Raw genomic sequence first — 20656 nt, 5'->3', positions numbered from 1 at the left:
GCTTCTTAGTTGTGATGCAGTGATTGAGACCTCGACTCACGATTGATGTTGCAAGAGTCGGATCATCGCTTGCTTGCCCTTGAACAAGACAAATTTCTCTCGTGACTTGTGAATACGAGGTGAGCATCGTGCCCGTAATCTTGAATCGAAATGGCATCCATCCACCGTATAGGGACTCAGACTCACGACTGGCGTGGCGGCAGACCCCACCAGCATGCATGCGATGCAACCAAGAAATCAAGCCGCACGCGAATGCTACGGCATGATGACGCAGCTACGTCGTGACAGATCGAGCGATTGAGCCGTGCAGCAAGGCTTCCCATGCACAGACATATATGCACCCTACCCTGCACGCATGCGTGATACAAACCCCACGACTCGACTCTCGCCGCTCTGATTCACGATTCTGAATTCACGATTGCCGCTGATCATGTGTTGGGATTTGGGACTCACGATTTGTGACGAAGCAGCCAGCACATGCGCATGCGAGCTGAACGGCCGTGTGGAGAAGAAGGCGATCAAAGCTGATAACGGCTTCTCCCCCTCGCTCTACACTGCTGCTGCTTGAGAAGCTTCCCAACTCAAGAGTGGAGAAGAGCATCGCGTGTGCGTATCCCTGCCTCAATACCTTCACCACTTTCAGGTACGTCCAATTTGGTCTCTTTGGGAAGCATCCTCTTGGTCAAGTTTTTGCCGATCTACGAAGCGACAAGCTGTTCGCCCTGCTTCCAGGATAATCACGTGCAGAAGGCACTTTCTCGATACGCTCGAGGCAATCTTTCAAGATGCTTCCTCTCGCAGCCAAAACGATGATTCGAGGGCCGGGCGCTCGTGCAGTCCGAGCAAGCACCTTTCATCAATTCCCTCTCCTACGCGTCTCCCCACCTGCCCGTATCCTGAGCACCTCGTCCAAGGCACTAGCTGCCAACGCTCAGTCTGGCAAGCCAGCGTCCGACAATTGGAAGCATACAGTCAAGAATGTGAAAGAGGAAGCGGGTCAGGTGAAGAGCTCCATCGAATCTGCCGTTGCCGGTAGTCCGGGCAGTGGAGCTGGATCTTCCAACGAAGGCCCAGACAGCTCTCCCAGTGGTGCTGCGGACCTTTTGGGCGATGCTGTGAGTCAAGGCCGTGCCTGCGAGAGCTTACATCCTGTACTGATGCGACCTTCTCCTCTTGCAAAATTCAGCGCTCCGTCTCGTCAGAAATGTTCCAAGCTGTTCCAAGACCAGCGCTTCTCTGGGGTGCTGCTGGTAAGTCCCCGACTCGCTCTCTGGTATGCCGCCCCCTAGACTTCAAGCGAAGGCGGATTGTTCGCGTGCCGAAGAAAGCTGACACGCTCTTGTCGCCCGCCTCGCCCAGGTGTGCTGCCTTACATCTCGACTGCCGGAGCCAGTGTGTACTTGGCCAGACAGACGAATCTGGTAGCGAACGGCATGGACACGCACATCGACTACGAGACCGCATCAGCTCTCCTCTTGCACGCGCAAAACGTTCAAATTTCCTACGGAGCCATCATCCTGTCCTTCTTGGGAGCCATCCATTGGGGCTTTGAATTCTCCAAGTGAGTTTGACCGAGCAAGCCGTGCAAGCGAACTCAAACGCTGCCCATCTGGTGCTGAAGCGCATGGCTTTCGCCAGGTACGGAGGTCAGCTTGGAAATCGTCGATACATCCTCGGCATTGTACCGCTGGTCATTGGCTGGCCTTCGCTCGCCTTGAGCCCCGAACTCGCCCTCGTCTCGCAGTTCGGGGCGTACGTCGTTAGCTGGTTCATCGACCTGAGAGCGACGACTGCTGGTTGGGCACCCAAGTGGTACTCTTCCTACCGGTGAGTGAAGAGAGGAGCAGAGAATCAGAAAGGAGGCCTACGCAGCTCACGAGCAGACCTTGCTGTCAAATTCCTTGTGTGCAGTTTTTGGCTCACTGCTGCTGTCGGTACGAGCATCATTGCCACTCTGGCAGGCACTGTGAGTGGTGCTACGCCCTGATCGGTCAAAAGTCGGCAAACATGTCGCGATCATTTGATTGATTTTGTGGACTGGTTTGTACCGACGATAGAACTACTACAATGTGGACAAATCCGCCACGTCGTCTAAAGGAGCTGGTGAAAAGTTAAAGAAGCTGGTCGAGGCTCAAGGAAAGGAGGTGCCCAAGCTGGTGGAGAAGAAGGCCGAGGGAGACCTTTCGGGACCGCAATTCGAGGGCAAAGTGTCGGGTGATGTGCAAGCTGAAAGCGCTGATGAGGGCGATGACGGATACGTAAAGGTGCGCGGACCGTGTGTGATGGCTGCAGCATGAGTAGCAATGAGCTCATCGTCTTTTGCCGGGCACTCTCTCTTTCTAGATTCGAAATCCCAAGAGAGAGGAAGAGGAGCGGAAGCGGAAGGAAGAAGAGGAAAAGAAGAAGAAAGAGGAAGAGAGCAAGAAGAAGAAGGAAGAGGGCGGGGATGACAAGGATGAGAAGTGATGCTGTGCCGCCCCTGCATGCTGCTGCCCTTGAGCTTTGCGTTGGACATCGGAAGGTTTGAGTGGACTTTTGCGCTCATCGAACATTTCTATCTGCTGTTGAACACCAAGGTCGCATTTCCATCTGAACCTCCTCTCGGGCATGGATGCCCCCCACATCTTGGTGACACGTCGTTGCTGCGACGTCTTGTCTTTTTGCTCTCTTTTTTTTTCGACGAATTGTCACTGCTGCAACAGGCATACATGAATCTTACCTCACCCGCGCGAAGACGATATGAGCACCTATCGTGGTGGCGGGGCTGACGAGTGCCCGCCGGGCTCCAATCTGATCTAGGCATCTCTAGCATACCATCGAACTGGCTGAGTACAGCAAGCATGTCATTGTAAAGGTGCACGTGCATGTGCTTCGAGGGAAGCCTGGCACAAACAAATTGGGACTGCAGCATGATCGTCTCCTTCACTTTTTGCCCTTTGTCCTTTTCTCCACAACTGCAGATCCCGCTCTGGCCTCTCTGCCGCCGCTCATCCATTCCAGATCGCTCTGGTCCCACTGTTGACTTTTGCGAGCCGGCGCCGGCGCCGGCGCCGTAGCTCCAGCTTCGACACCAGCACCAGCGCCACTGCTTGCCTGAGGCGTCGCCTGATCCAAGTTTTGAAACCTCTTTCTGAATCTGCTGAGACGACCGCTCTCGTCTTCGTCGCCCGCGCCTCCTCTTCTTTCCATGCTGGGATTCCACAATGGATGATTGGTCGGATCCCGAGTTAGACGCTGCAGAGAACGTGGAGAGGTGGTGGTGAGACGAATAGAGGATCCGTCAGAGAGGATGATGGTGGATGGGAATTTGGGCACGGGTCGAGGAAGAGGTGGAGCGGATCCCTTTTTGTAAGGCAGTTCGAGAGCTCTCGAAGATGTCGAAAATGCTCGAGCGAAGGACGAAGTCGCGGTAGAAGTTGCTGGGGCGCGCAATGGAGAGGAGCAAGAAGTGGAAAAGGGTCGACGAGAAGTGCGAGAGGAGTTGCTGGACGATGCTGAGCTTGAGCACTTCTGCGCTTTGTCCATGGTACCCTTTGCCGCTCGCAGCGCCTCCATTTGAGCTTCTCTTCCCGCTTTTGTCGCTTCGTAAGATCCCAACTCGGTGTCCGAAGTCATGCGCAGCCCTGATTGGGAAGAGACAGGGTCGCGGCATCAGCATACATGCGCGCATAGCCCAGCCTCGCTGTTCACAAGCATTTGCAAGACGCTCACGGTAAGCCTGGCTTTCATCCCTCCAAGCGCCCTGCACCACATTGCTCTTCAGAACTCTGACGATATCTTCCGCCTCTTTGAAAAACATTTCCAACTTTTCCGCATCCTGTTCTTCCTTTGCGGATCGAAAGTGTGTTCTCATGTGCGATCTCCATGCTTGATTTGTCGCTTGGTCACCCATAAAGGTTTGACGAGCTGCTTGCAGCACTCCGCGGTAGAGGGAGATGGCCCTCGTCCGATTGGCTGAGGTCGTCATAGCCGACTACACTGCGCTTGCGCGTCTAATGGAAGGTGCCTGTGGGTGCAAGATCAAGAAGCGCTCGCGACGTGGTCGTGGTAGAAGAAGCACAGTTTAGACTCTGGCCAGGTTGAGAGTCACGGCACAGAGAGGCCAGTCGATTACGAGGATGGTCTGAGGACGCTTCGGAGCGTGAGTGCAAGACTCTTTACGAGTCGTTTGTCGTGCTGGGCTTCAAAAGCCCCTGCCGAGAGTTGAACCGGTAGTAGTCTTGCAAGCATGGTGAATCACTGAATGGCCAGAGGGTTATTCGTGATTTCGACGACTCTGAATTCAATATTCTGAACGTCCGGAAGAGCCACGTGGGCGCATATGTGAGGTAGGCAAGCAGCAGCGCTCCTTCCCTACAAACTCCGCGGTCACCGCGGCCGGTCGACTTTGCCTGTCTAGCGTCTGGCTGCTGCAGCATTCACGTGATACAGTGATTTGAATGAATCCTCGTCCGACACCCACGAGGGCCGATCGGCCGTATCGAGCTGGTGCTGCCGAGGATGAGCGAATGAATCGAAAATGGTGGAGGTGAATCAGTAATCAATGTGAAGATCAGGCGCGGGTTTCACACAACAGAAAGAGTGGAAGAGGAAGGGTGAGCTGACAGAGGGTCCAGCAGGTTGTGCATTCCGTCCATGGCTGCGGATTGTCTCAGAATCACCTTCTTCAACTCCACCACAGCCTCTCCCTGCATCCTCTGGCTCGCTGCCACACCCGCCACTCACGAGTCTTCCCGCAGTTTCAGCCATCCAACACATCCCGCGACCATGGTACCCGCTCCGCTCAACTTTCCCAAGTGGATTTCAGAGAATGAGCACCTGCTAGCCCCTCCCGTGGGCAACTTTTGTCTGTACAAGTCTCAAGACTACACAGTGATGGCAGTGGGAGGACCAAATGCCAGGTCAGATTATCACTATCAGCCCACCGAGGAATTCTTTTATCAGTACAAGGGGGCCATGTTGTTGAAGATTGTAGAAGATGGCATTTTCAAGGATGTGAGGATCGCAGAGGGAGAAATGTTCATGCTTCCTGGTGAGTCGTGCTCCCAACGCACGGGAGTGCGAATGGAGCGACAATCTTGCAGGCAACGCAAACTCGCTCATGCTGCACACTCCTCTTCTCACTGGCAGCGAACACGCCACACTCTCCTGTGCGCTTCGCAAATACCATTGGTCTGGTCGTGGAGCGTACAAGACCGGAAGCCCTCGAAGGTGAGCTGAGCTGCCCACACGCATCAAGTTGCCTGCCCCCATGACCGCGCTCGTCGCATCTGCGCGCCCCACTGACTGATGATCTCTGGACCCCCTCCCGACAAAAGACGCAATGAGGTGGTACTGCCCAAACATCTCCGCTCATCCTTCGCCACACATCGTCAAGGAATCTCGCTTCCTCTGCACGGATCTAGGCACGCAGCTCAAGCCCGTCATTCAAGCTTGGGCTTCGTCTAGCGACCAAGAGAGGACGTGCAAAGAGTGCGGAAAAGTCGTGGGAGTGAGGGAACTCATCGGTGCGCTCGAGGCCTGAAACGTCGCGCTGTGCTTTGATGCCTCGCGATGCGAATCCACTCTTGGCCCCGGAGCATCGTGCACGAGTGCTTGCGCAAGCATCTCACCTGCGCCTTGGCAGCTTGAGTTTGTCCATGTATCATTATTCACCCGGTGGCAGAACGGACATCGCATTATACATATTCAGATCAATTGCAAGGAGTCGGTGGGCGTGTAGGATTAGCAAGTGAACGCCAAGACCAAGGACGCGTAGAAGGCGAGTGTCCGTCTCGAACTGTCATCAGATGTCTTGCGCGTCTATGGCAAGCACAGCAGTGAACAGCCTCAGCAGCTCTGCAGAGACAACATCATTGGTGGTCCTGATGGTCAAACGGCAAAGCTGTCGGAGTGTCCGGAGCATCGGTCAGCGATGAGCTTCAGCTCTGAATACCATCTAGCACGCGCGTCCCACTCCTCACCTTGGCTTCCTTGTTTGGTTCAGATCTGAGCAAACAGCCCACCTTTCCTGCATGAGCCATGTGGAGCACGCCGGCCGCGACGATGTTATTAGGGTTCGGATCGATATTCTCCAAAACGGCCACATTCGCCCCCGCGACGACTTTTTTGTTCCGCTTGACATCAATTTCTCCAGCGCTAGTCAACTTGAATGCAAAGATCTTTTGCGCTTCTCTAGGAGCTGCTCCAATCTGTTTCCACCTCTCGAAGAAGTTTGTAGAGTCCAGCTGCACGGGCTGCACAAATTTGGTGAGGATGCAGGGCAAGCGCAGCTGGATTTCTTGCATGCTGCCTGCTAAGTATGCCACCCTCAATAACGGAGGCTTGCTGAAAAAATCCAGACACTCCAGCTCGACGTCGTGTTGCACTTGTGTTCCGGCTCCTAGCGTGTTGGCGGGTAATTTTGGGGCCACGACGCTCAAAGCTTCCGGTTGCTGAGACCGGATAACCACGGTGAGCGAAGAGAAGCCCACAGAAAGCTTGTTGCCAAAGAACAGCGAGATCTTGCCACTCGACCCTGTGTAGGTGCTCTTGATACCAATCTGCAGCGAGTGATCCTCAAAGAGCACGCCTTCATTGACGAAGCACAGCCTGTTGAAGTTCCTGCTCCAACCCGGTGTCAAGGATGGAGCCGCAGTGACCGTCGTCTGCTGAGCTGCAAGGGATTTATTCGCAGTGGCGGATGAGGGCGTTCGGGGAGTGATGGGAGATGCTGTCGTCGGTGAGTCCACAACGCCTGCAGAAGAGATGCGTCCGTTTGTTCCAATGCTCAAGAGTGGTTGACCAGCTGCCACAGGGTTGCTGGCTGCTTCACTATTGCTGCCAGCAGAGATGAGAGCGGTGTTGCCACTACTCAAGTCTAATCCTTGCAAACCAGCTAAAATATCGTCCTGCCCTCCTGAACCACCATTATAGGTGGCGTGGTTCTCGTTGGCTCCTGCAGTAACAAGATCGGGTCTGGCGTTGCTAGGAATGATCGTCGTCGCTGGCCCTGTCGGCATGGCCCCGCCGTTCGCGAGACCCTTTTGCTTGCTCGCTTCTCGAGCTTGCTCGCGCTCTCGATTTACTTCCTTGCCTCCAATGATCCAAGTCCGCTTATCTCCCGTGTCCCCATGCTTGCGCTGCAGACGTGTCAGTAGTAGCGCTGCCAGCAAAACGGAAGAACCGGACCTATCAGCAACCTAGCAGCAGCCCACTGGACAGCGATTTCTGCTCACATGACTTTTCCGCGAAAGGTGGCATCTCCTCGCAGACGGCTTGGAGCAGGTCGTCATTATCCATCTGTGCCAACGCCACGTATTCGCAGGCTCGCTGCTGCAGCTCTGCGTCCAAGACGTGCCTGTACCGATTGAGGACATACATCACTTGTTCCCTAATCTCTGGAAAGATGTTGAGCCACTTGACATAGGTCGATAGCAAGATGGCCCTGGTCGGCTGAGAGCAGAGGTGCGAGCGCGAGTGGAGCGCGTGGAATTGCTCGATCGGAGAAGAGCCGTCATCATTGGCGATCAAGTGGCCGAACTCTCCAAGCACGTAGCCTGCCAATCAGACCACAGTCAGCGTTTGACACATCACGTCAGCTCTCGACACACCCCTTCATCCCTTCAATCTAGCCGGTACCCACCTCCCACTTTGACGAGGCTCTCGTGGCAAGAGGGCGACTTCAGCAACTCGAAGACCTGCTTGGCGGCGTACTCCTGAACGTCCTCGTTGTTCGTGACGATTTGTATCACTCTGAACCATACCTCCTCTCCCACGTGATCGCCAGCAGAACTGATCAATTGGAGGACTGCGGCGTTCCAAGCATGTTCAGCGACCTATCAGAAGGCTCCAGGCCCTATCAAGAGTCTTTGCCGCTTCCCAAACTCACTTGTGTCCACATACCAAGAGTACTCCGTCGCAAACTACGCATGTAAGGTGCGCATCACATCAGCTGCGAGTCTCAATTCTACGCACGCCCGCCTCGCGCGCTGCTCACCTTCTCGGTCAAGATGGCGATCTTCAATACCATCTCCTCCCTTAGCGCGTAGTCCGCCACCTGCAGATACCTCAGCAGCTCAGCAACGATGACCCTAGCGTTCGTCACGTCACACATGCTATACAATAGATCCAAACCTCTCCGTCGGACGCTAATATCCTTGTCCTTAAGGGACAATATGATGGTCTCTTGGTGCATCTTGATAGGTTCCAGGCTTTCCGCGCACGCTGCCAAGTGCGCCATGGTATCCAGGCCCAGGTACCGCACATTGGTCTCTCGCGAGAGGATGAATCTGCCAAGTAGCACGCTCGCTTTGGATACGACTGCTGATTCTGTATCAACGTGAATGGCCAGGTTGATCGCTTCAAATAACACCGCATTCTGCGCATTGTTGTGCTGCACATTCTTTGGCGTCTCTTGAGAATTGTCCAAGATGGTTTCTAGGACTTGATTGATGGTCTTGCGGAGCGTGGGATCATCAGAGGGCGGGTAGTACTGCAGTAACCTCAGGCACTTGATCTGCAGCCATGGAATAGGGACCTTGTAGTACACGTATTCGTTGGTGTAGTCCTCTTCCACGACGATCTTGTGCAGCCGATCTACAGCCTTGGCGTATGAAATCGTGTACGCTTCGGGATGGTCTTGAGCCAACGTCATCACGAGGGATGTGACTGCGAGGGCAACACCCAGATTCTCATTGTCCATGATCGCCACAATGCGAGACGCCCACTCTTCCGCGGGCATGACCTCCGGATGCTTTCTGTACAGTCTCAGCAGCGTCAGAGCCGCCTTTTTCCGCACGAAGCTCTTCGACGTGCTACATATTAAGAGTCGACAAAGCGAGCAGCGTGGTCAGCAGAGCGACGCGGCTCACGCGCGGGCGACGGCGCAAGATGCGAGCTCACGGGGATATCAGTAGCCGATGAACATCATCAGCCAGCGCTTCCGTCATCTCCTTGCCGCCGATGTTCGCGATAGCATGCAACGCCAAGCAATTGTTGATCTCGTTGAGATCATCCAGATCCTTTCTGATAGAGTTGACAACTAGCCTGATCAGATCCGAGTTCTCGTGCATGAGCAGCGTGATGGCCAAGTAGCCAATCTGCTTTTCGGAGTATTTGGGGGAGGAGATCAGATTGATGGCTTCCATGTGTCCAATGTCGACATTGTAGCCCAGGATGGATGTGAAGAGAATTTTGGCCAGGTATTTTTTGCGGGAGTAGCCGTCGAGCGCGCCCTCTTTTCGAGGTCGTCGACGATATTGAGAGCGATGAGCCGTATCAGCTTTATCATTCCTTCTGCGCACGCAGCTTTGCCCCACCATCTCTTTGTAGTGCCAGCGCATACATCTGCTCACCTTTGAACTTCTGACGAATGTGGGCCATCTCTTTGTTAATTCTCTTCTCCTCTAGTTCTCGGACCCTGCACGCTCTGAGATCCGCAATGAACGAGGTCAGGCCCCTCATATTGGACGTTTGGTTTGCCATCGTGGCGCCCACAAATACAGTGCACTGTCCGCTTTGCCTTCGTGTGTGCGAGTGAGCTCGGGTGTGGAGTTTGGGCGATATTCCGTTGGGTCAAGTCGACAAGGAAGCAGTGAGACGATCCACTGTCGTGAATCGGACTCCCCTTCGCCAGGAAGGTGGCGAGGCTGTGAACGCACGAGGCTCGGCAGAATCGAGGTCAGGGTGGGACGCTGTGAGCCAAGATGCCCGAACGTCTCTGCTCGAAGACCACAATGAAAAGGGCGAAGAGCTGACGTGAGCACTAGTCGCAAGCTCGCAGAGGAAATTCGCTTGCAAATCGCGCGTCGTGCCCGAGGCCGGTTCCTTTGGTGTATGGGGACAAAGAACTTGAGGTCAGAGGAGCAGCGAGTGGTGGATGGGACCTGCGCCTTGATCCTGAACGTTGCAACTCAAGTCGCGAATCGTGATCACACCAGAAGCTGCAGGTATACACACACAACAGTCTTAAGTCACCACAGTCACGAGTGCGTGTGCACATTACAAGTCAAAGTGCGTCAACAGCACCGCCCGGAAGGTGCTGTGCCGTGCGCAATTCAGAGGGGTCAGTGCGGTTCAAAGTTGCCGCCTACTCGTAATCACGTGACTGAAGTGTTAGTCTTCGCGAGTCTTGGTCTTCTCCTAGTGCACGCGCGATCTCGCGCGATCACTTCGTGAACAGAGCCACCCACCACTCTTGACTCCTGACTCGTCGTGCAAGCAGCGACTGACTCTTCGATAGGCACTGAAACGCCTAGCGCCTTCCCTTCGCTCGACTTTGGATCGTGCGACGCTTACGTCACGCACCCCGGCTCGAGTTCGAGCACACCTGGCTTAAGAATGTCGGAGCCGAACAGGCTAGCGACGGATAGGTTGGAGTCGGAAGCCATGGAGGTGGACGCAACTGCCGATCCTGCTTTAGCCGACAACCTGGAAGCCGACCCAGCAGCTCGGGAAGCGCTCTCATCTGAAGCGTCATCTGCAGGGACAGAAGCACCGCCTGAGGTGAGAGCTGCTGCTAACAGTCTGCTGCCGGATGATCAGGACTCGCCGCTGCACCAATCGGGAACATCTTCATCTGCACACCCGATCAGGGACGGGGAAGGTGCCACATCGGCCGAAAAAGAAGAAGAACTGCCTGTCGAGCTGGCACAACCTAGAAGCGATGACGAGGAGCAGCAAGCTGAGAAGCCTCAAGGCGAACAAGAAGATGCAGATGATGATGACGACGACGGAGATCTGTTCGGGGATGATGATGAGGACGTCGAGGATGTTGGTGCTGAACAGGCCGACAAAGCGGTAGCTGTCGGCGACACGGACGATGATGACGATGCCATGATAAGGCAGACTGGCAGGCGAAGAAAGGCGTAAGTAAAGGATCTGCGTGTATTCGTGATTAGGCCAGCTAAGCTTGGCTTGTGCAATTCTCACACTGCACGTGGCTCTCCTTCCAGCGCTGCTTCACCCTCCTCCGCTCGGTCAAACTCCTTCATCTCAAAGGACGATGAAGAAGCCGCGGCCTCCAAAAGAAGACTGGAGCACTTGGAAGACGATGCTCCCATGGGTATCGGGATGACCCAAGAAGACGCGGAAGCTCAAGCAGAAGCGGAGATGGAGCAGCATGCCGATTTTTCCCTGCCTTCCCTTCCTGTCCGCAGAGGTGCGCCACACTGGATCACCAAATTACCAAATTTTGTGGGCTTTCAGACAACGCCCTTTGATACGAAGACCTTCGATATGAGCAGTGATGAAGCGGAAATCATGAGGACGAGGGAACAAATTGCTCGGATCCAGGATCCTGGTCTTAGGGCGACAGTAGCGAGCACTTGCACCATGCGGTGGAGATGGGCACCAGAGAAAGAAATTAACGAAAGCGGCAAAAGGGTAAGTAGCTGCTAGCAGCGCGATCTGCAAAACAAGCCCCGGCCATGGTTGGTGTACCGACACTGACATTGCGTCATCTTGTGCTCATAGCTGCGACAATCGAACACACGAGTGGTACGATGGAGCGATGGAACATTATCCTTTCAGCTGGGCGACGAGCTGTACGACATTACTCAGATACCCGAGCCAGGCACACGTGAAGCGCCACGCGGAGCGAACGCGCAATCCAGGCCGCAAGCGGAAGGTCCTAGCGCCCAAGCCAGTCAGCGCGGCACAGATGGATCAGCCGCAAGATACTCTGCAAGTTCCGCTCCGTCGACATACCTCTTCGTTCATCACAGCGATGACATCGAAGCTTCGGAAGGCCCCATCGCAGGATCCATGGTTCTCAGACCGACAGACACCCAATCAGAGACGCACAGGCGTCTAGCTCGAGCAGTCAAGCATTCACGAGGTGCGAGAGTGACCCAAATGGCTTTCGATACGAGGGCTAAAGACCCAGAGGAAGAGAAGGCTGCTCTCGAGAAGCAAAAGAGGCTGGAAAGCCTAAAGGCTGCTAAGAAGAGGAGACAGAATGCTGGTCTGAGTGGCCTCGGAGCCGCAGATGAAGAATTCTGGGATTCGCGAGCAGGCAGAAGAAGGCTTGGCAGAGCTGGAGCCGATTACGATCAAGGAGCGACTTACGCCTCTGACGAAGAGGAAGAAGCTGCGCTCAGCGGCGATGTAGAAGGCGATGACGTGAGTGTCTGTCGCTAATGGGTATCCACACGTGCCATAATAGATTGACGGACGCAGCTGAGATAAACACGCTACTGGCTTGACGGCTCATTCTGCAGGGTTTCATCGTGTCCGACAAGGGCTCGCCATCTTCCGAAAAGTCGGCGCAGGACGACATGGACGTGGACGATGAGCCAGACGACCTTGAAAGGGCTGAGAAAAGTATTGTGAGTTGCACGCAGCCACTGTCGACCCGGGCGCAAGGGTCACAAGACCTCATTGACCTTTCTGGTTACATTTGATTTACTACTTCAGGAGGACGCGGCTTTGCGCAAAGCTGAAGCAGATGCCCAGCAGCTGGCTGCATCCACACAGAATGGTGAAACTGCTGGGGATGTGGCCAAGGAGCGCTCTCGCAGGAGGGTAGTAGCTGACAGCGAAGATGAGGAAGAGTGATGGATGTCGCAGACTACGCACTGGTCCATGATACGGTCACACGGATGCCGCGGCCTGTATCTATCCACTTCGATCACGCGCGGATCGCTCGAGTTGAGTGATACCTCTCGTCGCAAATCTGCTTTGCTTCGTCGACCCTCGTTGAGGCAACCAAGCGTTTGTCCGTGGACGTTTGAAAAGGTTCTCCACGCGATCCTTTCCACATGCGACTGGCTGCGAAAGAACCGTCTTACCATGAGAAGCCTGTGCCTACTTGCACCATCCCTTTCGCAAAGCTGCACTAGGTGAGCACAAGCACGGGAAGCATGCTGAATCACAACATTCATCCGACAATCGATCTTCCTGGAATCCATAGTTTCCATGTTCCAGAGCGTTGATTTGCTCTATGTACGGCGTTGCGGGAAGGGATGTTCCTGCAGATCAACGCTAGTATTCCCAGCTCGTTCCCGATTGACCGGTCCCGCGCGTCCCGCTCTTTGAGCCCTGAGCTGGCTGGTCTCTGCATGCCATCATCAAGAATGAGCAGCGCACAAATCAGGCACGTGGTTCGTCTCATTCCTCTTCAGTGGTGCGGACAGCTTGTCATTCGCTTGCGTGCGCTATATCTAGGGTCAACATGAAGCCAGAAGGCAGCAGGCTGCACAATTTGAACGAGTCTCCGGAAAGATCCGTTTACGAGGTCGCCGAGCCGGTGTGTGCGCGGTTCGCACACACGTGCCTCTCGCCGCTTGGGGACGAAGCTCGCAAAGGGGACGGTATATCCGGTAGCAGTACGTAAAAGTGGCACAGCAGGCAGGAATTAATGGGCATGCCCGGCATCGGCTTCGGCACGTTTCGATCTCCTCCCAATCGAAGATCTTTCCTCTCCTGGCTGCACTCTACACTCCGCCCAGTCGCAAATTTCTTCAATTGTGCCTTTCTCCGATGCCCTCGCGAGGCTCCTGCTGCCCTCCGCAAGGCCAAGAGGTTCAAGTCCCCATTGGGCAGGTCGGTCTATGGTACACACATTCAGGAACAACGTCATCAGCTCGGCACGGAAAGGCGCGGTATGGTGTTGAGCATCTTTCCTATTTGAGCGTCGGCCCTTCGCGCCCAACACTCAAAAGCGCGGGTCCTCGCAGACATACACGCTGGCAAAGATTTTCATTGTTCGAGTGAGAGTAGTGGTAGATGTGGAGCACGCATGGTACTGGAACGTGTTCATGTCGAAAGATGTTTTGCGGATGCTGATGTGGCGCACACCCTGCATATTTCGACATATGCAATCTTGTCCAATGCAATCAATGCAGCACAGCGATCCCGTCAATCGCAATCACTCAATGATCACGATTCTTCGAGCGACGCCACGTTCTGGCGTGATTTGAGAGGAGGCGGCAATACTCGACGTCGTCGTGATGGTTAGAAGTAGTGCGAACAAGGACAGACGCGCACATCAGCAGTCTTGAGTTCTGAATCAGTCTCGATCGCCCCTTGCCCCTTTATTGGCGATCAGGCACAGGCACAGACAGGTCCACGGGTAGATGCGTGGTTGATGTTTGAGACTCCGCCAATTCAGGACCCGTCCCTCACACCTCAAAAGGCTAGAAAAACGCAACGCGACGCACGTTTTTGATGCTGCAAAGTCGAGCTTCCCGCGTTTTTAGCAGATTGTGGCTTGACGCGCGTATCCTTCCCGTTCCAGGCAGAGTCGTGAGTACCGCGCGTGTAGCCGCTGTCTTGCATGGCGCGCTTCTTTTGCTGAGCGCGCGGAGCTCGAAACCATGTTTCATTTCCTGCCTACACTCAAGATTCGGATTGAACTCTGATGATGTGCTTCTCCAACAGCAAAATCGGTCCCGAAGATCTGAGAAATGAGAACAATCGCGGATCGTGGGGCATTACAGCGCTCTCAATCTCATCGAGGACACCCCTTTTGAGCCTCGGCTGCAGGAAGCCAGCCATCCCGAGGTCTGCCATTCGGAACTCAGCTTCCCGTTCATGATGAAGCTCCGCTCGGACTGCTCGGTCAGTTCACTTCCCCGTTCCGTCCACCTTGCCGCCTTCCAGCAGGCCTCGACACTGAACAGAGGGGGCGGCGTGTCGGAAGCCAAGATGCTTGGCTGGCTTTGCCTGCCTCATGGAGCAAGCAAGGCCTCTCGAATGACGCGCAACGCAACTCACGACTGGCATCGCAGCGAGTGAATGCTATGTCGCGGAAGGCACGCCATGGCAGACACGGCACACACAGACCGTTGGTGTTCCAGCAGCTTTCCGCGATGGACGCAGCTCGTCCCTCGGACCGTATGTGAAAAGTATAAAGAGCGTCTGAGACATGTCCATCTCGGAGTACCGTCGACCCGCACAACCCATTATTGCAAGCTCAACATCCACGGCTAAGCCACTCTCACGCGAGCACAACCTAACATCTAATCAGACCGCAGCTCACCGCGGATCACCGCCGTCAATCTCGCACTTCTCTGCTAGCAGCCACGCTTCTCCGCAATGAAATTGCTCAATCTCTCTTTCGCCTTCGCTGCGGCTGCAGCTGCTTCATCCCTCGCACCCACCGCCCAAGCTGCTAGGCTAGGATTGGCATGGGCTGCAGATAGCCGCTGGTCTCCACGCATCTTTGGCACCAGCTTGGGAGACAGATCTCGACTTGACTGGGTCTGGCACTGGGAGGTGAGCGAAGAGCATGCATACGTTATCACAACCAGTAGCACCCTATTCACTTTCATTTGCGTGCTTTGCCTCGCAGGACGGACCGCTCACCGAAGTTCCCAACATCGAATGGGTACCGTGCTTTTGGGGCCCCTCGAAGACTGACAAGTGGAACTTGCGCAAGAAGGAGATCAGTTTGAGGGCAACAAAACCTCAAGCCATCCTCGCATTCAACGAGCCCGACGTCTCTGGTCAATCTAATCTGCCAGATGCTACCGCTGCTGCCACATTGTGGATGAAGGAATTGGCACCGTTTAAGAAGACCGGAATTCGGGTATCCAGCCCCCAGATCGTGTGGGACTTCAATTGGCTTGACAAATTTTTTGCCGCGCTCAAGCAGCAAGGCGGTGATGTCGACTTTATCGCCATCCACTGGTACGGCTCCGCGCAAAAGAACCCTCTTGCGAATCTGCAAGCTTACGTGCAAAAGGCGCGCAAGTACAACAAGCCCATCTGGGTCACCGAATAGTGAGTCGTCTCGTGCGCCAATTGCCGCAGAAATGAAAGATTAGAGTGTTGAATTCATGCTTTTTGATCTCTTCTTCAGTGGTCTCAACACCAACGACGGTGGACCATCCATCGACGCTGCTAGGAATTTCCACTACGCAGCTACCAACTGGATGCTGAACCAAACCTACATCGAGCGAATCAGCCCCTTCGGCACCTTTGCGAGTGCACCTGACTCTTACGGCAGCCAGCGCAACCGCCACTTCATGCCAGATGGCTCCCTGTCCATCCTGGGCAAGTTTTACAAGAGCGGGTAGAGTGGGCCCTCAACAAACCTTCCTTTACACATCTTCCCTCCAAAAAGAAAGACAAAAAAGGCGACGAGCCATTCTGAGCGTCGTTTCCTAGCTATCCTTCTCTCCCCGCGTCACCAACTTTTGGGTCTGGACTTGCACTTGCACTTGCTGTCACCTTTTACCTCCACGTCATCGGCTTTCCCATTCTTTACTTCAGAGCTCTTGCAATACCCCGTCTCTTCTTCCTGTCATCGCTCTGCGAACTGTATCTTAGCTCGTTTTGCACCACTTAGACGCGCAATGCAAGCCTCTCTTTAGAGACCTCGGACCATGCTTTCTGATTTGGAGAAAAGACTAAGCAAATGGGGCTGACAAGCATGTACGAGAGGAAAGGGTATCTTCAGGATTCTGCGTGCGCTGATGTTACGAGACTTTCACGCAGCTTAAGTCGATTCGCTCAGTTCGCACCAAGAGGTAGGAGGTGGACTCTTCTAGTACCTGCTGGAGTACCTGTTCTTCTCACGCCTATTGTTGCGCGATGACTCTTCCTCAGGGTTGCTGTGACTGAAGAAAGGGAGTATGGACAGAGAGGTGCATGAGCTTCGAGAGCTGGTTTGGAGCCAAGCCAGGCCATGTCAGGCCCACCGTGACTTACATGATGTAAGCTGCATACACGACACCTACGAAAAGCGCAAAGAGAGATGCAAAGGCGGAGCATTAGCGCTCGCTCGCGCGCGTGCACGTGAGAAGACGAATCAGAGCGACGCACCTGGGATCCAGAAGAGAAGCCAGAGAATCACACTGATGATCACTTCGGTGTGGCATCCCTTCTTGATGGCTACGGGAATGGGTGGCCTGACAAAGACAAGGTCAAGGAAGCACTCGCGCGGTCAGCTTGGCCCGAGGGGGCTCAACGTTGGCGCTGCTGTGAACACGCGCAGCTTGCTCACCAGAAGATGGCGAGGACGTAGAGGATGATGTCGGTAGTGTGAACCATCTTGCTGCGTATATGCGTGGCTGAATTGGCTGATTTGTAAAGGAATGAAGGCTGCTTTGGAGATTTGGGGTCGTTGTGGGTGGAGAGTGGGTCACAGAATGAGCATCGAAGTGGTGCCTTCTTATACACGCGGTCAGCAAAGAACCTTGTCGCGGGGAGGTAGGGTACTTCGCTGCCCAATTCTGATTGTGTTCGTATCAAAGTCGTGAGCAGTCGATCGTGATTGAGCCCTCGGAGTTGCGCTCCCGATGGTCCATGTGAACGCATGAATCGTGAATGTGAAGCCTTGATACATGACTCAACGTGTGCCAGCTGCTTGCTGCTGTGACGCCCAGCTGCTGCTGCATGCCGCCTGCTCCCTGCTGGTGTGTCGTGGGGAGGCTTCAAGGTGCAGCACAATAAGCACCACGCCGCGTTTAATCATGCAGGAGCCGATGAAAAGACCACGCGGCGCATTTGGTAGTCCCCGTCGTCAGCAGCAGCGCCACAATACTGCTCTGATGGCCATATCCTGCGCTGCTGCTATACAGTAGGAGGACCTATACTCTGACCGATACGTCGTACCTGCGCCCACGCTAAAGACGCTCCAACAAGCTGCACAGCGACCGCGAGGGTGATGATGAGCCCCACGAGGTCTGTCACACAGCCTCGCCCTCACCTCCATCTGATCGTCTGGTGGACTCGATAAGCAGTCAAGGTACACTCAGACTGTCACCATCACGAATCTGCGATAGAGTTGCGTATCGTGAGTCGTGAGTAAAATGGACGCTCCGATCGGCCATCCGATGCTCCGTCCTGTGAGGTGGGCCTTTTTTGGGTGACGAAGGCATCACGTGATGGTCATGCAGTCGAGCAATCGCGAATCACAATCTTGAATCAAATTGATGAATCTTCGATGCGCGAATCAGGCGCTTCGGCCTACATCCACTCAGAAATCACGACTTGTGGACTCTTTCTTATCAACTTGAGACACAAATGATCCGATTCGTCTTTACGCTTCTTGACTCGGACCACCTCGTGCAGGACCATGTTGACGATGCTGCCACTGCATGATCATTCGAGAACGACGCCGGCACGTCAGGCAAAGTCGATGCAGCGATCGGTTCACTTGAGCTTGGGAAACATTGTCCTGCAGGGACGTTGAGCGAGGCTCGATTTGGGACAAGTCGCAACTTCGTTATGTGGCTTCAAAAGTCGCACGCTTGGTTCGATGCCCTTGTGTCCCGCCCGTTTCAGCATGCGCTAGGACGAGCGGGTATGATGCATGATCCCACGGCCTTTATTGCCAGCCCTCTTTTCCCTTAGGCTTGGTCGACCATCCTGCTGTAAATTACCTCGCAGGACAGCTCTCTTGCGTGCCTCGAGTCTGCCACTGGGACGACGAGCCGCTCGGCGGGGTACGGGGATGTCCCTACATCCGATCCGACTAAACCAAGATGGCTCAGCCCATCCGCGATCGCTTCAATGCGAGGCATGACTTGTAGCATGATCCACACAAGGACACTTTGCCTCACTGCCGGCACGTACATTTGACGTCAGCGCCCTTTTTTTTTTTTGGCGTAAAAAGCAGCGAAGCCCATCTCGAATGTCTTTCTTGCTCCAGGCGAGATGCTCGATTCAAAGACAGAAGAGTTGCTCGCTTCTCAGGCCAGATCTGGTGACTCGCCCCGAATGCATGCTCGCTCATCACCCCTGAACATCGACATTTCGCGCAGTCGTATTGCACTGAACGGTCAACACCTCAATGAGGTGTGTCTGGGAGCTTGACCTTCGCTCGGCTTGAGAGGCATCGTGAAAATCTAGGAGACAATGGGGTCATGAAGGGTATCGTGCGGTGCGTTAGGTGTCTCAATGTGAGGAGTCGTCCACAATGGAGCTGGCAGAGATTTGAAGATAGGCTGCTTCGAATCTGCTCCCGCTTGGTCTTGAGAATCTGTTCAGTACTCTGGATACTTGCTGATGAGCCACCAGGCGTGGATGACGCCCGGGATCCAGCCGAGAACCCAAAGGAGGATGTTGATGATCAGGTCAGCACCACATCCGCGCTTGATGGCGACAGGTACGGGAGGCTGTGAGGATGAGCATCGTAGAGACATTGGTACATAATGTCAGGCCCGCGTGATCTGGACATCGATGCATGGTCACAATGACGTACCACGAAGAGTGCCAGAAAGTACAGGAGCACATCCGTGGTTGACGAAGGCTGTGCCATCTTGAGGCACTTGCGTGAAAAGGCGCTATTCGGTTTCTGGGGAGGTAACGCACCGTTCGTGAGAGGCGCGAGCGCCAGATTTTGTGAACGCACCGAGATTCGTGACCTTGACTTACTGGGATGCTTGCTAGGTTTCACTTTGCCGTGTGCATCACAATCACGAATATGGAGTTTGTGCGAGCTTGTGGATGAGGGGAGAGAGAGAGAGAGAGCAGAGCTTGAGTCAAGAGTTGGGGCATCCATGCATGCTCCCATCCAGCAGTCTGCGGTGAATTTGCCCGGGGCAGTTTTAGGAGCTCAAGGCTTCTTGCCGCGGTGCCGAAGCCTGCTGCCGCGTTCCCCCGCGCTCGTGATTCGTGATTCTTGATTATTAGCGCGCGGGGGCACTCCACGTGACTTGCAAGGCCGCGATAGATTCACGATTCCAGACAAGTTGAATCTTGAGTCGAGAATTTGCATCATCGTAAAAAGCGAGGCAACGGTGGGGGCGTAGCCACCATCTATATTATACTTCCGACACGATGGATGCTCAAGCACGTACCTCCACCATTTTCACCATATATATGCGTAAATGGGTATAGGCTGACGAAGTCAAGGGCGGCTTAGCGCACGGTGTCCGTGCGCCTTTCGACTTAGACAGCAGCCGTAGCGGATAGGGTCAAATGAGCCACCTCGCTGCGAAAGCGGCACATTGTCTTGCCGAATCAAGATGACGAAAGAGACTACGCCGAAGGGTGAAAATGTCGAGCGAGGAGCAAAGTTGAAGTTGGCACTTGCTGCGATCGATCAGCTGATAGCTGCGCAGCCTGCGGCAGAGGAGTTAGCCACCAACTGGCCTGCCTTCCAGCCTCTTGCAAGAGCACTCGACAGTGGCAAATTGTGCCCGCTCCACCCACGCGGCATACCGCTGGCCACTGCGGTGAGTCGAGCCTGCTGATTGCCACTCGGTGGCGGCAAAATCAGCCCTGCGCAGACACGCAAGCGTGCCCTACTCTTTCGAATTCATTGGTCATTGATATCATCGTCACCACCTCCAGGTGCGGTCGCTCAAAGCCAAATGGCACGGTGATGGAAGCTGGCCTCTGCTAGGAAGTGATGAAGTCTGGGCCCCAACTCAGACGGCTGTTGGAATTTCCGGCGTTGCTGTCAGCGCTGGCATCGCCATGCCTCCCAGAAGTGTCCATCCTTGCAGGTTGCTCCTTCGACCGGTGGGCGTTTTCAGCTTTCAGCCACCACAACAACAAGAAGCTCAGCCGCACCACGAGCTGGTGAACCACCAGTTATGCAAGCAAGACCCAGATTCGGAAGAAGTGGCAAGACTTTACCGCCTTCGCGGTGTTCACGTCGCAGAGGCAGACATTCCACCTGATGCTGATGACTGAGCTGGCAAGTCATCCTGCCTTGGCAACCCTCTATGGCACCGCTCTTTGACAAGTGTCAAAGGATCGCTGCTTATCCGACGGCACG

The 20656-nt window shown here is 54.6% G+C and overlaps 9 protein-coding genes across 9 annotated transcripts; 5 read left to right on the top strand and 4 right to left on the bottom strand.

The window, feature by feature from the left end:
• Positions 1-380: 380 nt before the first annotated feature.
• IE81DRAFT_324482 (hypothetical protein) lies at positions 381-2951 on the top strand. The gene is made up of 7 exons (XM_025514242.1): positions 381-1115; positions 1187-1250; positions 1360-1561; positions 1639-1827; positions 1912-1966; positions 2058-2264; positions 2344-2951. The coding sequence occupies exons 1-7, from the start codon at positions 810-812 to the stop codon at positions 2464-2466; spliced, it is 1146 nt and encodes a 381-aa protein (XP_025368651.1). The 5' UTR covers positions 381-809; the 3' UTR covers positions 2467-2951.
• On the bottom strand, positions 2824-4242 carry IE81DRAFT_324481 (hypothetical protein). Its single transcript, XM_025514241.1, has 2 exons — positions 3712-4242; positions 2824-3623 (listed from the first exon to the last, which is right to left on the bottom strand). Exons 1-2 carry the CDS (start codon positions 3965-3967, stop codon positions 2923-2925), a joined length of 957 nt encoding a protein of 318 aa, XP_025368650.1. The 5' UTR covers positions 3968-4242; the 3' UTR covers positions 2824-2922.
• Positions 4243-4573: 331 nt separating this feature from the next.
• IE81DRAFT_324480 (3-HAO-domain-containing protein) lies at positions 4574-5711 on the top strand. Its single transcript, XM_025514240.1, has 3 exons — positions 4574-5032; positions 5131-5211; positions 5319-5711. Exons 1-3 carry the CDS (start codon positions 4636-4638, stop codon positions 5522-5524), a joined length of 684 nt encoding a protein of 227 aa, XP_025368649.1. The 5' UTR covers positions 4574-4635; the 3' UTR covers positions 5525-5711.
• IE81DRAFT_358908 (putative alpha-adaptin C) lies at positions 5378-9632 on the bottom strand. Its single transcript, XM_025516707.1, has 8 exons — positions 9336-9632; positions 8884-9217; positions 7979-8795; positions 7871-7904; positions 7625-7789; positions 7218-7538; positions 5964-7144; positions 5378-5884 (listed from the first exon to the last, which is right to left on the bottom strand). Exons 1-8 carry the CDS (start codon positions 9463-9465, stop codon positions 5786-5788), a joined length of 3081 nt encoding a protein of 1026 aa, XP_025368648.1. The 5' UTR covers positions 9466-9632; the 3' UTR covers positions 5378-5785.
• A 537-nt stretch (positions 9633-10169) lies between these two features.
• On the top strand, positions 10170-12868 carry IE81DRAFT_324477 (hypothetical protein). Its single transcript, XM_025514239.1, has 5 exons — positions 10170-10847; positions 10935-11364; positions 11455-12102; positions 12201-12308; positions 12397-12868. The coding sequence occupies exons 1-5, from the start codon at positions 10369-10371 to the stop codon at positions 12535-12537; spliced, it is 1806 nt and encodes a 601-aa protein (XP_025368647.1). The 5' UTR covers positions 10170-10368; the 3' UTR covers positions 12538-12868.
• A 1994-nt stretch (positions 12869-14862) lies between these two features.
• IE81DRAFT_173743 (glycoside hydrolase) lies at positions 14863-16172 on the top strand. Its single transcript, XM_025510653.1, has 3 exons — positions 14863-15198; positions 15275-15705; positions 15785-16172. Exons 1-3 carry the CDS (start codon positions 15019-15021, stop codon positions 15999-16001), a joined length of 828 nt encoding a protein of 275 aa, XP_025368646.1. The 5' UTR covers positions 14863-15018; the 3' UTR covers positions 16002-16172.
• Positions 16173-16471: 299 nt separating this feature from the next.
• IE81DRAFT_348293 (hypothetical protein) lies at positions 16472-16977 on the bottom strand (the record flags this gene model as incomplete). Its single annotated transcript, XM_025516242.1, has 4 exons — positions 16472-16544; positions 16636-16660; positions 16750-16835; positions 16931-16977. 4 exons carry the CDS (start codon positions 16975-16977, stop codon positions 16472-16474), a joined length of 231 nt encoding a protein of 76 aa, XP_025368645.1.
• Positions 16978-18577: 1600 nt separating this feature from the next.
• On the bottom strand, positions 18578-19404 carry IE81DRAFT_324473 (UPF0057-domain-containing protein). Its single transcript, XM_025514238.1, has 3 exons — positions 19306-19404; positions 19133-19225; positions 18578-19046 (listed from the first exon to the last, which is right to left on the bottom strand). Exons 2-3 carry the CDS (start codon positions 19187-19189, stop codon positions 18915-18917), a joined length of 189 nt encoding a protein of 62 aa, XP_025368644.1. The 5' UTR covers positions 19190-19225; positions 19306-19404; the 3' UTR covers positions 18578-18914.
• A 494-nt stretch (positions 19405-19898) lies between these two features.
• IE81DRAFT_330878 (hypothetical protein) lies at positions 19899-20571 on the top strand (the record flags this gene model as incomplete). The annotated part of the gene is made up of 2 exons (XM_025515213.1): positions 19899-20108; positions 20227-20571. The coding sequence occupies 2 exons, from the start codon at positions 19899-19901 to the stop codon at positions 20569-20571; spliced, it is 555 nt and encodes a 184-aa protein (XP_025368643.1).
• Positions 20572-20656: the final 85 nt, after the last annotated feature.

The sequence above is a fragment of the Ceraceosorus guamensis genome, assembly GCF_003144195.1.
Source record: "Ceraceosorus guamensis strain MCA 4658 unplaced genomic scaffold IE81scaffold_42, whole genome shotgun sequence".
NCBI classification, from domain to species: domain Eukaryota; kingdom Fungi; phylum Basidiomycota; class Exobasidiomycetes; order Ceraceosorales; family Ceraceosoraceae; genus Ceraceosorus; species Ceraceosorus guamensis.
This window is presented reverse-complemented; position numbering and strand designations above follow the sequence as displayed.

What these genes read in the sequence shown, in the direction of transcription:
- IE81DRAFT_324482 (XM_025514242.1), top strand. Translation starts at nt 810, where the DNA reads ATGATTCGAGGGCCGGGCGCTCGTGCAGTCCGAGCAAGCACCTTTCAT. An exon ending in GCTTCTCTGGGGTGCTGCTG is followed by an intron (nt 1,251 to 1,359) that starts GTAAGTCCCCGA and finishes CGCCTCGCCCAG; the next exon opens with GTGTGCTGCCTTACATCTCG. An exon ending in AAGTGGTACTCTTCCTACCG is followed by an intron (nt 1,828 to 1,911) that starts GTGAGTGAAGAG and finishes CCTTGTGTGCAG; the next exon opens with TTTTTGGCTCACTGCTGCTG.
- IE81DRAFT_324481 (XM_025514241.1), bottom strand. Translation starts at nt 3,967, where the DNA reads ATGACGACCTCAGCCAATCGGACGAGGGCCATCTCCCTCTACCGCGGA. An exon ending in GGATGAAAGCCAGGCTTACC is followed by an intron (nt 3,624 to 3,711) that starts GTGAGCGTCTTG and finishes CTTCCCAATCAG; the next exon opens with GGCTGCGCATGACTTCGGAC.
- IE81DRAFT_324480 (XM_025514240.1), top strand. Translation starts at nt 4,636, where the DNA reads ATGGCTGCGGATTGTCTCAGAATCACCTTCTTCAACTCCACCACAGCC. An exon ending in AGAAATGTTCATGCTTCCTG is followed by an intron (nt 5,033 to 5,130) that starts GTGAGTCGTGCT and finishes TCTCACTGGCAG; the next exon opens with CGAACACGCCACACTCTCCT. An exon ending in AAGACCGGAAGCCCTCGAAG is followed by an intron (nt 5,212 to 5,318) that starts GTGAGCTGAGCT and finishes TCCCGACAAAAG; the next exon opens with ACGCAATGAGGTGGTACTGC.
- IE81DRAFT_358908 (XM_025516707.1), bottom strand. Translation starts at nt 9,465, where the DNA reads ATGGCAAACCAAACGTCCAATATGAGGGGCCTGACCTCGTTCATTGCG. An exon ending in TCGCCATCTTGACCGAGAAG is followed by an intron (nt 7,905 to 7,978) that starts GTGAGCAGCGCG and finishes TTACATGCGTAG; the next exon opens with TTTGCGACGGAGTACTCTTG. An exon ending in GAGCCTCGTCAAAGTGGGAG is followed by an intron (nt 7,539 to 7,624) that starts GTGGGTACCGGC and finishes TCTGATTGGCAG; the next exon opens with GCTACGTGCTTGGAGAGTTC.
- IE81DRAFT_324477 (XM_025514239.1), top strand. Translation starts at nt 10,369, where the DNA reads ATGGAGGTGGACGCAACTGCCGATCCTGCTTTAGCCGACAACCTGGAA. An exon ending in TTAACGAAAGCGGCAAAAGG is followed by an intron (nt 11,365 to 11,454) that starts GTAAGTAGCTGC and finishes TTGTGCTCATAG; the next exon opens with CTGCGACAATCGAACACACG. An exon ending in AAAGGGCTGAGAAAAGTATT is followed by an intron (nt 12,309 to 12,396) that starts GTGAGTTGCACG and finishes TTACTACTTCAG; the next exon opens with GAGGACGCGGCTTTGCGCAA.
- IE81DRAFT_173743 (XM_025510653.1), top strand. Translation starts at nt 15,019, where the DNA reads ATGAAATTGCTCAATCTCTCTTTCGCCTTCGCTGCGGCTGCAGCTGCT. An exon ending in ACTGGGTCTGGCACTGGGAG is followed by an intron (nt 15,199 to 15,274) that starts GTGAGCGAAGAG and finishes TTTGCCTCGCAG; the next exon opens with GACGGACCGCTCACCGAAGT. An exon ending in CCCATCTGGGTCACCGAATA is followed by an intron (nt 15,706 to 15,784) that starts GTGAGTCGTCTC and finishes TCTCTTCTTCAG; the next exon opens with TGGTCTCAACACCAACGACG.
- IE81DRAFT_324473 (XM_025514238.1), bottom strand. Translation starts at nt 19,189, where the DNA reads ATGGCACAGCCTTCGTCAACCACGGATGTGCTCCTGTACTTTCTGGCA. An exon ending in ACTTTCTGGCACTCTTCGTG is followed by an intron (nt 19,047 to 19,132) that starts GTACGTCATTGT and finishes TCATCCTCACAG; the next exon opens with CCTCCCGTACCTGTCGCCAT.